At 37.8% G+C, this 16,862-nt stretch overlaps 1 protein-coding gene across 2 annotated transcripts in view; it reads right to left on the bottom strand.

Annotated features, from left to right (window-relative positions):
- Positions 1 to 16,862, bottom strand: part of EFCAB11 (EF-hand calcium binding domain 11) — a 121,935-nt gene that overhangs the window by 95,427 nt on the left and 9,646 nt on the right. The window contains exons 4-5 of one of the 2 annotated variants that reach the window (XM_033109715.1): positions 8,923 to 9,054; positions 7,989 to 8,079 (exon numbers count right to left, since the gene is read on the bottom strand). In XM_033109715.1, the coding sequence (XP_032965606.1) occupies positions 7,989 to 8,079; positions 8,923 to 9,054 (223 nt within the window). The remainder of the gene's footprint in view (positions 1 to 7,988; positions 8,080 to 8,922; positions 9,055 to 16,862) is intronic. The other variant, XM_033109716.1, reaches the window with a different exon arrangement.

Here is a 16,862-nt window from a genome sequence, read left to right as displayed (position 1 = left end):
GAGGAAGACAATCAAAACTTTGAAGTGTAGCTCTTAATTCTGAGCCAATTTTTCTCCTGACATCTTAAAACAATGCTCATTTAAATATCGCATATAAAATATAATTTTCTTTTATTAAGAACAAGTTTTCTTACTTTATAAACACAACACACAAAAATTTCACCCAGAAGTTAGCTATCTACTATAAAAGAAAAACATTAAGAAATGCATTCCTTTTTCTATAAAGGAAAATGGCATGAATACATTCATGATATGCAGCTATTAATAACTTTCAAGGATGAGTGAAAGGGTTAGCAACATTTGGTCAAAAGAAAGAAACCATGGCAGCCGTTTCTTATGTGACAGTTGGATTAAAAGAAAAACAGCCCTCATGCTATTACAGCAAGAACAGTGTATTCAACCATATATGTAGATGAGAAATTGGATACGTTGGCCACCACACTTGTTATAGTGACATCTCAAAAACTAAACCCTGGGTTGGGTAGCTGTCAAACCCAGTAATTTCCTCTCGAGAGCAGTCTTTGTCACACTGACAGACCACATCTGTATTCATACTGGGGTGGATTCTGAATAATATCTGTGATACACGGAGAAAATAAAGGCGACTGCCAGTCCTCTCTCCATGATAGATAAACCCATCAGTGAGTTTCAGAGCTAGAAGAAGCCTGCCAGGTCATATCACACAATTCCTTCATTTCTGTGATGAGGAGAGTGCAGGCCACAGAGTTTCGGTGATTTGTGGGAAGTCAGGTAAGTGGCAGGGCTGGGACTGGAACTCAAGTCTCCTGACTCCCAGCCCTGGCGCTGACTCTATTACCCAACCATAATATGGCGCCAGTGTGGCATTGGGAGAGGCAAACAAAAATGCGTAACAAAAAGTCTGCTCACTACATAAGCCATTCATTTACATAAAATGTAGTCATCTATTCAACGTGTACAAAACTGTGCTGTGGGGAGCGTGATGATGAATAGCTTAGTGTGACTGCTCCTGTCGAGCTCACGTTCTAATACTGAGAATAATGTATGTACAGCAATAACTGTGTATAAACATAAACAAGAAAGATATTTATGACAGATTAGGAGTTTAAAGCAGAAGGTGAAGACTATTTCCTTTTGGGGGCTTTGGAAGATGGTAGGTAGGGTGTAGAGTAAGGCCAGCTTTCAAGATAAATACCTTAACAGCAGGGCCTTGCAGGATAAATAGAATTTGTATCGGGAGGGGTTTAACAAGAGAGGACTACAAAATCTGGACAGCCTACATGCGAAAGAGATTAAATATTCCTTCCAGTTAAATAATATACCCTTGATAACATGAACTAAATTAGTTTAACTGAAGAAACTAAACACAGTCTGTTTGAAAGTCCATGTAATAAAGTCAATACTCTCCTATATTTCTTTTCTGGTGCATTTCTGAGCTTCAATTCCTGTGTCACCAATATAAAGTTTATGCTGGTAACGGACTATCCTCAAATGCAAGGATATGATTTTTGTCCATGGAGCAAAATCGATTAAGAATCCTCTGAAAAACAGGCATTTTCTTAAAATGATTAGACTATGATTATTTCTATAGCTGGATTTTTAAAGTACAGTTTTATTCCATATATTACATGTGAAAGTCCCCAGAGGAAATGTGAGGTCACTTGTAAAGACTACACACATCCATACTCCCCACAGCGATCACATGCAAAAGGATAATCAGAAAAGGGGATCTCTGACTGTAAAATTTTGAAACAAAAAATTGAAATGAAAACTAAAGCATGACCACCGCAGAGGAGATACAAAAATTTGTGAAATAAAAGCTGGAAACTCAAGATGTCTCCTTTTTTGGCCGTTACACTCACACACCAGGCGTGCATATCTATGTATGGTTACAAAGAATTGAGATAGGATTTCTAGTCTTTTTTTATACTTTTCTATACACAGCAGCATGTAGATACTTACAGATCAATAACCATATGCACCCAAGTAGACCCTCACTATAATAACTGCGATCTTGTTGAGGTCACATGACTACATTTATAACAGAATCCTTCTGATGCCCAAAATAATGACTGGGAAATTCTCTTCATAGAGATTGTCCAAGAAAATGATACGTAACAAGTTGGCTGCTGGTAGAAAGGAATTACAGGAAGCTAAAGAACACAATGAAAAATAATACTCCAAAAGAGATGCAAATGATTTGCAAAAACAAATGTTATCTTAAATCACTTTCCTATAGGACCCTCGGCTCTGTAAGACGTTCTTCCATTCAGCTTAATAGAAGAGTCTGTTACTTCAAGCTCATAACGACCTTTCCCTCTATAATGGCTGCAATATAAGGCATATATGATCTTTCTGCCAAAAGAATATCCATCACTCCCTTTAAAAAATGCATTCCTAAGCCCCATTGACACTCTGACACTGAAAACTTTTAGTCAACAAGTCATGATGCTCTTACTATACTATCAACCGATTTTTAATACCTCAAAAAGGAGAATCAGATGTTCTGTATTTCTTGACCTTCCCCATGCAATGTGAAGAATGGGACTGTAACACCAGAAATATAAGATATAACTTTAAACAGCTCCTATTGTGACTGGAGAGCATTTTGGTGTCCCAAAATGCTGCCTCAGTATTTCCACATTACATTGATATCTGACAACCCGCCTGTACACTCAGAACGTTGCACACTGGGTCAGGGAGAGGGCTTTCTGTACATCTACATTTCATTTCATGTCTGGGAAACAGAAGAAGCTTCCCAGAGCTTTTTGCCAGCTGACAGGTGGTGCGAATGTGCAGATCTCAGTGCTTACGACGAGATGGAGAAGGCTCGTAGGCATGGGGAAGTCAACACATCCACACAGAGAAAAACACCAGCCAGAGACACTACAGGGTGCTGATGACGGGCAAAATCAAGGAGGAACATTAAGCCAGCTTCCTGATGACGGCAGAAGCTAAATCATGAGCTGAAAATGCCCCCAAAATAAAGCAAAGAGAGGCCATTAGAGATTAATTCATGAAAATCACATGGAGAAAGACAAAAATGGAAAGCAAAGCCACATGTGGTTATAAAGCTCCTGACTACATTTTAATGTATTCTTTTCTAGTTTATAAGAAGTAAATAAAAACCATGAAGAAAACTTTAAGTGAGAATTTTACCGTCACTGGGAATTTAGAGTGACAATGGACCAACACTTACTTATTAAGTGACTACAATGCATAAAGCAATAGGCTGGAGACAGTGGAAGTTGCAGATAAGCTCATAAATTCAAAGAGTTTGTAGTATTTTATGGAGATACTCCTAAAGACTGTACTTTTGTTTATCAAGTAAGTGACTGAAAAGAATCCACAACCATAAGTATTATCAAACTTTACAGCAAGGAGACAAGGCTGTTTGATGTGAAGAAAAAAGGCTGTATTGAGCAGGACCATGAAAGATAGGTCTAAGGTAGACAGATAGGGAGTAGAGGAAGGCATTGCCAGCAAGGGAAACAGAATGACGTTTAAATACACATCACACATTCAAAGGAACAAACACTATGCCAAGGGAAACACAGGAATGTGGGACTAATGAAAGATAAGTGTGGAAAGGTGACCAGATGTTGGAGAGCCAGGTTAAATAGTTTTAATTTTACCTGTTAGAGTCATTGAAGATTTTTGAAAGTTTTCTTTTGTTGTTTTTTTTAAAGATAGCACTACAAAGTTTTCGGTAAGTGCTAGTCATATTAAAAAGGAAAGATTTTTTGTTTGTTTGTCTTAACCTTTTTGTGCAAGAAATAGCCTATTATATCACATTAACTCCATTGTATAAACAGTATTTTCAGTTCTTATACCGCTTGAACTTCTGCCATTTGTAGTGGGTAGAGAAAAGTTAGTTTAGTTACACAAATACACTCAGTTATTTTAGAACACATTATACAAATCGTGAGTATCAGCTCTAAGTAGAAAGCAAAGTTATAAATTTTAAATACTGAAAGGAATCTCAAATTTTGAAATCCAAATAGTAAAGATTTTATGATACCTTTAGAAATAATATAAACTAGTACCAATTTTTGTTTTTTACACAAGATAATTATCTCTTGGTTTAAGAAAGTAATTTGTTCCTCAAAACCCTTCCCTCAGTAGAAAACTTACTTTCCTTAATTTATATGAAAAAAGCTATAATTAGCAGCCCCCCAAAAATTATCCATTAAAAATAAAATCTCAGAAATCATTGTTTCCCCCAATAAAGCAAACACCTCCATAAAACAAGAGTTGGAAGCAGATATAAAAAGGCTAAGAGAGATATTAGAAAATAACGACATACAGAAAAATAACAAAAGGAAATGAAACATCAGCAGGTAGAACTCAAGGAAGAAATGTAAGAGAAAAATAAAACTATAATAGGAAAAAAAGCTATATTGGATACAGTGCAAAGGAGAACAGGTATTACTGAAAATACGCTAAGAAACATGGTGACCAAAGCAAGCAAATGAAATATAAACGAAAAATTAAAAGGACTCTCAACATAAGCATAATCAACACTCTCAAAGAAAAAGAAAGTGACTCGATTATGTTAATGTTCACTCCATTAAGTATTTTTATTCAAGGACAATGGCCCAAATAAACATTTTTGAATATGAAAGACACCAGGATTCTTAGATCCCTACTAGAGGATCAACTTCAGCTAAGCAGAAACTGTGGCACAAGGCCTGGAGGTGAGCTTTGAATCCATTTAACTGTAGAACAAAGACTAAAACGTAAGAGATTATGATCGTAAAACAGAATGTGAATGTTATCAGGTCTGACAACACATATATACGATTTAAAAACCACATTGCTTTTATTTACGATAAAATCACTAAAGTAAACACCACTAGTAGTTAGGCAACAATTCACAAACCTTATAAAAACATCTCATTTAGTTCTTGGAACACCCTCAGATTTAATGAATGACACACTAGTGTTTCTATCAAGTTATAAAATGAAATGATTCATTGATGCCTTAGGCTCCAAGTCTGTCTTTTTGAATTGTTTTGTTTGGTTGGTTGGTTTTATTGTTACGGTTGGTTGGTTTGGCATGTAAAATGAAAGTGCAATATGGGCAAGTACTTCTGAAAGAGACCACTCTGATGCTTTAGAAGTTTCTTTGGGAAGAATCTGGCAGTCAATGAATGGAAGATCATGAAAACTTCTTCAATCATTAAAACCACAGATAACTCTGGTCTAATCAGAAGCCTCCCTCTCTAGGTGCCCTTTTAGTGATCTTCAGATACCAGCGTTCTTCGTTCGGGGGGGGGGGGGGTAACTGTGGACCTGGGTAATGGACTCCATTCACCCTGGTCAATTATGTCAAAGGTTAGGCTAATCAAGCTTCTCAAAAACGAAGAGTCTAACTTTAGAAACATTACGTAATTCGGCATCACTAACAGCCTCAGCAGCTGAGTTTCTTCTTATTCTTGAAAATTGTTTGCACCACGAAAACAGAGAGATGTGTGGAAGTTAAACACCTCTGTTTCTTCGGACTACTTCAATTGACACTTAGAGAAAATATTTTTCTCTCTTTTGGTTCCACAACTTCATTTAATACTTATTATGCATCATTTATTCTGATTTACGGATTGTGGTGCAATAATAATAATAATAATAATACAAATTTCAGCTTAAGCAGAGCATGTTCAATGAACTAAAATGCCTTGTTTTGTATACTTGCAGTGGTATATATTTACGTATAGGTTATATATACATGTGCTACTACATTAGTATGTTATATACATTATAAAGAAAGCATAATACAGAAATTCTCAAAATTAAAGATACGAATATTGTATTTGTTAATACCAAATGACTTTTTGCTGTCACTAGAAATTATTAATATTTATCAGGAACATGATTTAATATGTTTCATTATTTCTAAACATCTCATCTTAATCCTTTGTGACTGAACAATTTGTTTTAATACTTGGTTTTAATGGCTGTCAGAGATATGTCATGAAGATACGTAGATAAGAATGGAACAAGGGAATCATGGCACTGAGTCCCTCGGGTTTTAATTCCATCTCTGATAAGGAAAAGGTTTAGTGGTGTTTTTTTTCTAAATTATTATTTTGTTATTCAGCTAGTAAATGTCCATCCCTCCTGATATTAGTTGCTCTTCAAAACTTATTAAAGCTATTACATTTTTATATCTTTAAAAACTAAAGATAAAAACTAAAAATCACTGAAACTTTGCAAGTTTTTTTTTTTTACCAGATTACGACGTTCCATTTTCAACTTATTGAACATGCAGATATGAAGGGTTTTAGGTGACACACATCATTTAAAAAAACAACAACAAAAAACACATTTCCAAACACCCATTTTTCAAAATGCTCTCCCGGTAGCACAGGTTTCTCTTGAGCAGTGACTTTCTCACTCATTGTTAAAACATTGCTTCTATATTTAAGTGTGTTTTCAAAAATTTCTATGAAACCACTCTTATTGAAACCACTTCACACATAAAGGTCAGCAAATTTTGACACTTATCTTTTTGTAAAAGGAAAGTGAAGTAACAATTCTTTGTTCTTTTGTTAAACACAACCCCTGGGAGGTATACATACACTGACGTTCATTACTCACCTCATCACAGAGTACAAAGATGCTACTATATTTTAAAGAACTGGTTGTGCCAGTTCTAAGTAATACTGTCCTATGACACTTGGTCTACACGTGGCTTTAACGCCTTTGCTCTCCTTCCATCATTGGCTCAATAACTTGCTTGTGAATGATGCAGCTAAAGAATTTCATATATGTCACTGTTAGTGAGTGCGAATCCTTACTTCAAATAAGCTGCATGATCATTTCTAGTGGGTCAGGCTGACTACTGGTCAGATTTCATGAAATTACTTTTATCCCAAATGGGAACCCCCCCAGAAGTCCCCCCAAATCCATTCTCTCCTTCTTGCTCAGTATCAGAAACTCAGAGAGCATGTGACTGCCTAGAGCAAAGACGACATTTTCCATCCCTCTCCCCACCTTGCAGCGACACATGTCCTTGGAACTAAGTTTTGGTCACTGGGATGCAAGTAGAAATAACAGAGCCTCAAAAGGAGGAGCATATCTCTGTTCCTTTTCCTACCTAGCTGGAATTCAAGTCTGATGGCTGAAATTGAAGCAAGCCTTGAAGCAAGAGGGAGAAGCCAGGTGCTGAGGCAGCCCAAACAAGAAAGGAGGAATCCAGATCTGACTGCGCTGCCATCAGATCAACCTGGCACTGCCCATGTTTATGTGAGAGAGAAGCACACTGCTATCTTCCTTGAGCTTCATTATTTTGGGGTTTCTGGCTCTTGCTGCAATACCGAACCCTAACTAGCACGTCAGGTGACAGGGTTGATGAAGAGCTCACACTAGCAGTCAGTCCACCATTTTATCATGTCAACATGTGCTTGCTCAGTATTCATTCCATCTTCAGCCTGCAGTTTTCTAACACAAATTGCTTTTAAGCCACGTGGCCACTTAGTCAGGAATAGTTCGTAAAGATGACATAATAGAGTCTGTAAAGCTACTGTATCAGGCATGCGTGTGCTGCAGCCTCTGTGTATCAGTAACTTTGAAAACAAATGAACGAGGGGGCCACCATTAAGCAATGCCATCTCTTCTCTCCAGACAACTCAAGAACTATGTTTAACCTGCATCTCATGAAATACAGACCACGGGAGAACACCAGTAACCATGTTCAATAGTCAAGCTTCATTCCTTTTTTTAGTTAATAAATATAATAAAAATACAAAGACGTTCTACTTCTTTCCTATTCCTCTTCCACCCTACCGAGGTTTTTATGCACCTCCGTCGTGTGCAAGCACCCCACTAACAAGGGTAAGTGTGCATTAATAGCTAACTGTAAATTTCTCTCCCGGATCATGACAATATGCTGAGATGAAAATGTTCATTCATGGAACATCAGCATAAAGAAGTGTTGTCCCCGAAATTTAAAACTTGTAAAAAGAAATGAAAATCAGGGGGTGGGTGTATGTGAAAGTTTTGGTGCTTACCTGAAAACTTCGAGAATAATCCTTTCTGGTAACTTGGGAGCCACCTGCTTAAATGCTTTTTGGAAATCTTCCAAAGTTAAATATCCACGATCTAATTGAAAATAAAATATAAAACATTCACTTACTTCTATTAACCCTACAAATTGTTATTTTAGCCATAAAACGTGCGTACTTTAATATATATTATTAGGAGAGGAGCAGTAATTTATAGTTGATTTTACACATAAGGTAATCTCAGATTCTCATTGGAAGAATTTAAGAATCTAGTAATACTCTCCTTCAGTGCAGTACCAGGTGATCTCAAAGGCCACTTCTGGTCCTATCATTTGCTGATGCTCTGAGTCCCAGGAAAAGGACTACAGAGACATACACTATGCAACAACAGCATAAGGCTTCCAGTCTTTATAAATTGCCAAAACGGTTTATTCTTCAAAATTCACTTTCTTTTCTTGCTTGGTACTAGAATTACAATATAGCAATATTTAGAGGGAAACTATAACAGCAACCAAGATACCGACCCTGGACTCCACAAGTATTTTTGTCCTGTGTGTGATCTGTGTGCTGCAGAGGGTCTGAAGCCCCTCAATCCCAGCCACACCCAGTGTGGGTCCAAGCAGGAGTTGAAGGAGAAGCCACACGTCTCCTACATGTCCGTAGGTGGCTCATGACCTATACCCCACATGGCCAGCCCTTTCGCTGTCCCCATTATAATCTGAAGTACGACTGTATAACTGTAAATATTATTTCATCCATGGTAAATGTCAAGAACTGAAGATCATGATGGGAAAAGCGTTCACACCAACATCTAAGGTAATAGCTAATGAGTAAAATAAACTTCCAAGGACATTTATGGGATTTACTGAGTATATGTTCCCATTCACAGTTAACGCCTTAACAGCAATTTCTAATATCAAAACATTTTAAAGAGACTTACAGTGCCTGTCAAAAGCTGTGAAGATGTGTCTTGTTTCGTTCCGATATAGTTGAGCTTCCCTCTTTTTCCTTATAACATTTAAAAACTCCTCAAGTAATATACCTAAAAGTTGGGGGGAAAAATTGTCTTCCTCTTTAAGAAAAAACAAAACATAAAGTGATACCTATCATGAACAAATTTTGCCTTAATTTTGGTGAACAACTATGTATTCCTTAAGATCTATACCGAAAAGACATTTTGCTAAATGCTTAGTAGGCCTGACACTATCAGGCGATAGCCAAACACAAAAGGAATGGTGACCTCAAAAAAAGTGTAACACTCCGCCCTACAACAGATCTAACAGACCGGCCCAAAACTACATACTAAACAAGGTCTCATAATTTTTCTTTCCTTCTGCCTCTTTGATCCCCTTTTTTCCTAGCCAGATGTCATTACCGCAGGGTTTTTTTCCAACTGGGAGATCAGGGCGAAGAAGCAGTTTCTCAAAAGTCAATACCAATTGCGCACCACAGATAAAGGTGGAGAGAATGTTCCATAAACAATAGAGCTGGCAGCGTCCCCAGCCTTGGGTACACCCCATGACTGTTCTGCAGCCTCGGGCTCTGCTTCCTGTGATTCTCATAATAAAAGAGCCCAGCGTGATCATATGAGATTGGATACTGTGCTTACAAAGTCTATCAAAATGAATTCTAATGTGATCTTTGTAGGAGATTTAAAGAGCGGAGACAAGAATTTAAACATTTTAGTGACCTGACCCCTAAATATACAAAAAGAGCAGTTCATTTTTGTAACTCAGGAGTTCCTTTAAAAAACTGTATCACTATCTTAAAAATAGCCCCAATAGATACAATTATAACCACGTGCTAATTTCTAAAAACTCATACCCTTTTCCTTTTGGTGAGGTGATACTGAGCTGCATACTTTTCCTAAAATAGTTCCAATGGTTGGAAAAAAAAAAAACAGGAGACACTTTTCGTAATTTTCCACATTTTTCTTATTTGTAGTTAAAGATTTAGAAACTAAAAAAAATCAATCTATCTTGGTATTTAAATGATTCATACAACTGTTTAGGACCCACTGTGTGCCAGTCACTGTGTCAAACTCTGGAAACAGAGGGGAAAAGAGAACACACAGGATTTCAGTCCCACAGGACTTACTAGTCTAGTGGTGGAAACAGTGCTTATACAGGGTTAATTGCAATTGTGCAAATGTGCAATTATAAATTGTGGCATGTGCAATGAGGGGAAAAACGAGAGGTTCTAAGTCACAGGAATCCTTCTGCAGAGAGGGCTCTGGTGAAGGAGAGAGCTCTCAGAGGAGTTAATAATTAAGCTAAGAACTAAGTGATAAGAAGATACCACCTGGTAAAGGAGGGGAAGAAAAGCATTCCAGGCAGAGGAAACAGCTGATGCCAAAACGATGGGGTGGGAAAAGGCTACTGTGGCTGGATGTAGTGAGCAAGACAGCGATACAAGGCAGGGCTGGTGGGGGGCAGGGTTCAGCACACACAGGCCTGTGTGCCACAGGAAGTAATTTGGCTTTTATTTAAGTTATAACAGGAAGTCAATAAAAGGTTTGAATTCGGAAGTGACATGATCTGACTTAGATTTCTTAAAGATCTTTCTGGCTGTTGCCTCTAAAAAGGACTGGGAGAAAGCAAAATGTAAACGGGAGACCATGGGGAGCCTATTGGTAGATGTGGTGGCTAGGGTGCTGGCAGTGAGAATAGAGGAGGAGGTTTCCAGAGGTTTCGGAACACATGAAGGGCTAGATGAAGCAGGTGAGAAAGGAGATGTCAAGAATAACCCCTGCGTTCTGGCTTGAGTACCCAGTGGTTTGAGGAGTCATTTTAAAGAGATGAGAAAGGCTAGGGAAAGAACAGGAGTTGGGGGTGAGATGAGAGTAGTGATTTGGACTTAAATGTTCGATGCTTTGGAGACAACCAAGAGCAAAAGTCAAGTAAGCACCTGGATATATTCTAGGCAATAAGGCCTACCTCCCAGCACCTACCACAGTGCTTGGCATGTGCTGAATAAACATGCGTTGTATAGAACTAGCATATGTAACATTTTCCCCCATAGTAGTTAGGGTGTGTATTGGTGCAGCTCCAGTCTCAGCTCACCACCGTTGGAGAACATATTTAAAACTGCTAGCTGAGCTTAAAATTGAAGTCATCAGGCCATGTTCCCACAGGATCCAACCCCTAACTAGTTCATGAACACCAAAAGCTAATCAATTAAATAGCATCTAGATTAGTTGAAATTCTTAAATATGTTCAATGACCAAAGCATATCTTATAAGGCCCTTCACAATCTAGCCCCAGCCGACCTTTCTAGCCTCCCTAGCAAACTTCCCAACATTTCTGCAAGACAACAGGCTCTTTCACGCCTCCATACCATTGCATGCATTGGATACGTGGCCTGGAACGTGCGCTCTCCTTTTCCTCCTAGTGAATTTTTACATCTCCTCTCAGAGGCAACGATCTTACCTGCTCTTTGAAGGCTACTCTGATTTCTTTCAGCCGAGTCCCTTTCCTGTGACTCAAGAGCCCTCTGTTCACAACATAATCATAGAATCTACTGGGTCCTTTGGTCATCATTTGGCCACACATCTGCCTGAGACGCACTGAGGAAAAACACTGTATGTTGTTCAAAATTTTAGCCCCAGTGCTTAGCATGATACTTTGCATGTAAGAAGGCATTCATTAATGTTTGTTGAATAAATAAAATAATAGGAAGATATTATTTCTAGTTTTCAGCAAAAAAGCATTAAAATAGTTTAAATGATCTTAAAACTCTGTAAGCTACCACATTTTGCTATGTATAATGCGCTCCCATGTATAATGTACACCCACGTTTTGGGCCCAAACTTTCAGGGGGAAAAATCTTTCGTTTTAATTTTTTAATTCAAATTTTTATTTGTTTACATTTAGGTACTTGTTTTTTGTATTATAAAGGAATTTTAGCATTTCTTTTCTAACACATTATGGTATAAGCAATTTTTGGTAACAAATAATGACAAAACACGAGAACAAATACAAGGTTCAAGAAATTTATGCACCGGTAAGAAATTTACGGCATTTACGCATCATAGAAAGCCAAGAACTCTTCGTTGTTGCAAGTTGGTCATAAGTTCAACAAAAACGATTATCGTATTCCAGGGTATTGTTTTGCATACAGATATCGTTATTGATTTCTTTTAACTCATAAGCATAAATAAGAGAATTAAAAACATTTAGATAGATACAGAATTAGTACTACCCATGTATTATACACTGTGCACCCTTGTTTTTCCCTCACAAATTTGGGCAAAGAAGTGCTCATTGTACATGGCAAAACATGGTCCTGCCAAAAAGTAGGTCACTTCTTATTCACATAGCCAGCAAAATAAATCATCATTTCATAAACCCCAATTGCATATGATATAGTAAACACAAAAAACAAAGGTAAAGGAACAGCATGGATTATATTTTCTCTTTACTTATCATTGCATCTGATTTAGGGAAATGGTAAGAAAAAAAGCACAATTCCATGGTTCCTTGTGTGATTCACAAGAAAAAAAGTGCATGAGTGCTGATATCTTTTAAATTACATATTCAGAAAACTCATTGGGATTTGGAGCTATAAAGGCCTCAGGTCTCTATTTCATAATCTTGTGGGATAAAAAGCAAATGTTCTTTGGTTTTTCCTAGGTGAAAATGTATGTGGATTTCAACTGTATGTTTATCACCACTTATAAATGAGAAACAACCTAGTAACACAAATAACTGTATATATGTAATCAAATCTTTGATACTATTTTCCCAGAGGATCATACATCTTATTTTTTGAAGTCAATACTCTAAAGGTCATTACGTAATATTAAACCATGTCAACACATCCCCACTGTCCCTCTTCCCCACACGCCCTTAACTTGTTCTAATCTTCCATAGCAATACATCAAGCCCCTTCCCTAAAAAGGACAGAGAGGTTTTCTTCAGCTTGACTCTCATACTGGAGCAGCATGACCTCTTTCCAAAGCCAATGCATAATGGCTTGCGATTCCTGAAGCTCTGAAATGTAAACACATGATGTAAGTTTTATGAATCTTGCTGCTCTTTAAGCTGCAAAGAAATAGAGGTCCTCTTACTAGCTCCACCTGCTGTCACAATATTCAAACCTAAAATTACCACTTCACAAAAACTTGCAATACCGTATTTTGCTGTGTATAATGCATACTTTTTTGCCCAAATTTGGGAGGGAAAAATAAGGATGCACGTTATACATGGGTAGTACTAATTCCATAGCTAGTATATAAAAGTTTTTAGTTCCTTTATTTATCTTATGAGTTAGAAGTGTAACTCTTTTGAATATCAATAACGATATTCATATGCAAAATAATACCCTGGAATATGATAATCAGTTTTGAACTTACGAGGAACTTGCAACAAAGAGCTGTATGATGTGCACATATCATAAATTTACCAGTACAAAAAATTTCTTGTATCTTGTGTATTCTTGTGTTTTGTAATCACATAAAATTTCTTGTACCATGTTAAAAAATAAATGCTGAAATTCCTTTATAATTCAAAAAACAAGTACCTAAGTATAAACAAATAAAAACTTTAATTAAAAAATTAAAACGAAAAAAAATTTTTTTCCCTGAAAGTTTGGGCCCAAAACGTGGGGTGCACATTATACACAGAAGCACATTATACATGGTAATTCTGTTGCCATCAGATTTCATACCCAATGAGACGTGCATTACCTGTGTCCACCCTGGGAGGGAAAGAGTATGTTCAGAACATTCTAATTTTAAATACAACATTGGGTCTTCTCTGTACACTGTTCCACTAATCAGTTACCTAAACACGCTTTACTGATGAGGAGCACAAAACATCAGGAACCACAGACCTGTGTGTTTTATTCATCTGAATAAATATCTGAGTGTAATATTCATCTGTCTACAGAAGATGTTCAGAAATTGTCTGGGGAGTTGGACTCTGTCAGTAATTTGCAGACTTTTTTGTTTTAGCCGCAGGAACGCCTAATGCGTAGAGGAGATGAGGCAGAGCTATTCAGTTTGGGGAGAGGTGGGCTCCCCACCATTGCCTGGCCAGCAGTGCCCCTGGAAGTGCCCCCACAGGACCCAGGATGGAGGATCATGCCTTAAAGACCACGGGGACCAATGATCTTTACAAACCCTTCTAGACTTCTGCAAGTCTGTGCGCTTTCCATATCACTGGAAACATTTTCTTCCATTTTATAATCCACTCTTGACAAAATGGACCCTTTTTGTGTTCTATAATGAATACATGTATTTTACTTTCCAAGCTACTTAATACATGTGACATAGATATGTCATATAGAGAGACATACTAGGAATGTTATCTTTTCTATTTTTTTGTTTTTAAGCAGTTTCCTAGGAGGATAATCATCTTTCACTACAAGGGTGGATATATTCAGAAAGTCCAATAAAACTATATAAATATTTTCCTTGAAAGTTTCATTATGTATATTATTTTTTGGTGGTTCACAGTTCGAAGCTTCAGGGTCAGTGCACACAGAGAAATCCTCCTGAAAATGAAGTACTAGTCTAGTTTCTAGCTATCACAGTGAGCTTAAATTAGAAACTGCAATAAGCCCGGGGAGAGTGAAGGAGAAAACAATCAAAATGCCAAGTTATTTAGACTGTAAGTCTGCTCCTAGATTTAGTACAAAAGGGAGGGATCATGCTTATTGTGCCACATAATAAGTTTTTCAAGGATTGAAAATGCCTAAAAATGAGGGTTTAAAAAGGATTAAGTGACCTTTTAAAAGGAATAATGCAAGTCTTCTCTAGTTTGAGAAATAAAATTCAGATTATGTCTTCTGGAGGCCATGAGGAAAAAAAAAGGGTGAAATGTGTTCACATAAAAATATTGTAAGGACAGAAGGTAAAAAAAGTGGCATTGATGATGGTGAGTCATCACAGGAAGATGGATAAGTAAATTCAGAGGACTAATATTTTCTTCCAGCGTCTTACATAAGAGTAGGGGAATAAAGAGAAAGGAATCTTCCTTCATGGAAGAAATCAAGTTTTACTATATCATTGGGAAGGAAATGAAGAGGAAGAGTAAAAGAGGTTAGAGCAGAATTGAGAAATCTGAACCAATAAAACCTACTTTATTTCTGTAAGAAATGGACAAGAATCGTTACCTTTTTTATTATGTACATCTCCTGCTCATAAACCTTCAAAGGTTCCTCAGTATTAACAGTACAAAGTCCTGATACCATATTCTGGAATTTCAAGCTTCATTATGCCTTCTAGGCAAACTGGTCCTCAACCCTCCTTTCCCAACTCTCAGCTTCCAGCAGGGCAGCTTACTCCGCTGAACACTGTGTGTAGCTATGCGCTACACTCCTGGCTGGTTCAGGAGCTAACAATATTCCAAGGAAAGTGGATACTGTTTACGGTAGATTCATTCACATTATGACAGCTGATAGCTTTGGGTATGCAAAGCTGAGGTGGGGTAGGGAAGAGGGGGTACTGTAAAATGCGGGACAGGGTTCTGGGAGAAAGAATTTCAGCCACTGAGGTGGACACTGGACAAGGTAGGGGAAGAGGTCTGTGAGAGAAACTCCGCAGGGGTGGCATGCAGAAAGAGCCCCTACAGAAGAGGAAGCCCCAATTTGGCCTTTTCGATTGCTAGCTGTGGAGAGTGATAAAGCCGCTTCTCTGTACTTAACAGAATGCCTCAGCAAAGTCTACATGACAGGCAATGTTTTTATGGGATAGGAGGGTGTGGGTTAGGTCTAAATTCAAGCTGAGTTCTGCATCAGCACTGGCACGGGCAGAGCAGAGCGCCCCAGCAGCTGGAGGACCAGCTCGCAGCTGGCATCGCACTGCCGTCATTCATTCACTATGTTCTCTTCTCGCTCCTGCACCTTTGCACATTCCACTCGTCCTTCCACATCCAGCTCCAGCCCACACATGTGCAGGAAGGGGGGGCCGGCCTCCACGGAACTCCAAGAGGTTTTGTCTGTAGTGTCCATGTGACATCCAGCCATAAAAGAAGTGACAATACTTTTTTCATCTTCCTTATTCCCTATTTTTTTTTTTTAATGTCTTTAGGTCAGTGTCTGTGTCTCCTAAACTTTTTTATCTTTACAGTGAAACTTATTCAGCATCCTCTAAACAGGTAAAGAAATGAATTTGGGGGTGGATATCTGGGCGATACCACAAAATGGTCCTAGGGTTATGATTTCAAGAACAGGTTAAGTAACCTTAATGTGTATACTGTTTCCTGACTATAGAAAAGAACTAAGAGGTAAATTGAAATCTGAAGTCGAACAAACAAAACTTTACTATACTGTGGCCTTAGCTACTTAGGCAGGAGCCCAAAACAACAAAACATACACGACAAAAGGTGTTTACATAGAACTTAAAAGACTAGAAAATGGAAATTTAAATTTAGGGAAAGTATGTAATAGTCAACTGTCTGATTCAAAACAAGTCAGACAAGAAAGTAATAACTAAAAGCACACAAGCCAACTGGCCATTAACCTCAGGCTCCATAAATTACTTTTCAATTGAACTGACACTGAATAGCATGACCGAGCCAAACAGTCCATAATCACCTTTACGATGAATCAATCTCTTTGATTTTCCCATCATTCAAAGTTAAGGGTTAAAAGTTCCTAGGAAGCTTTTTCTTTTTTAAGTGTGAAAGTAAAATATGTTCGTTGTTCTAAAAGGGCAATAATGTAAGGAAACAGAAATAGAAAAAGGAAAAAACCATCTAATCACCCAGTTAAGAGAAAATTCTGATGTACTTTATGCTGGTTTCCCCCTTAGGCACATTTTACATGGATCTGGGATAAAAACACACAGACAGCTGTGGGAGGATTCAGTGGGGCAATGTTCACGTCGTTCTCAGCTGCTGCGATTCTTATAAAATGCTCTACAATTTATCCCACAAT

This window comes from Rhinolophus ferrumequinum, chromosome 6 (assembly GCF_004115265.2).
Source record: "Rhinolophus ferrumequinum isolate MPI-CBG mRhiFer1 chromosome 6, mRhiFer1_v1.p, whole genome shotgun sequence".
Taxonomy (NCBI): Eukaryota; Metazoa; Chordata; class Mammalia; order Chiroptera; family Rhinolophidae; genus Rhinolophus; species Rhinolophus ferrumequinum.
Note: the sequence above shows the minus strand (reverse complement) of the source record. Positions and strands in the feature narration are given on the sequence as shown.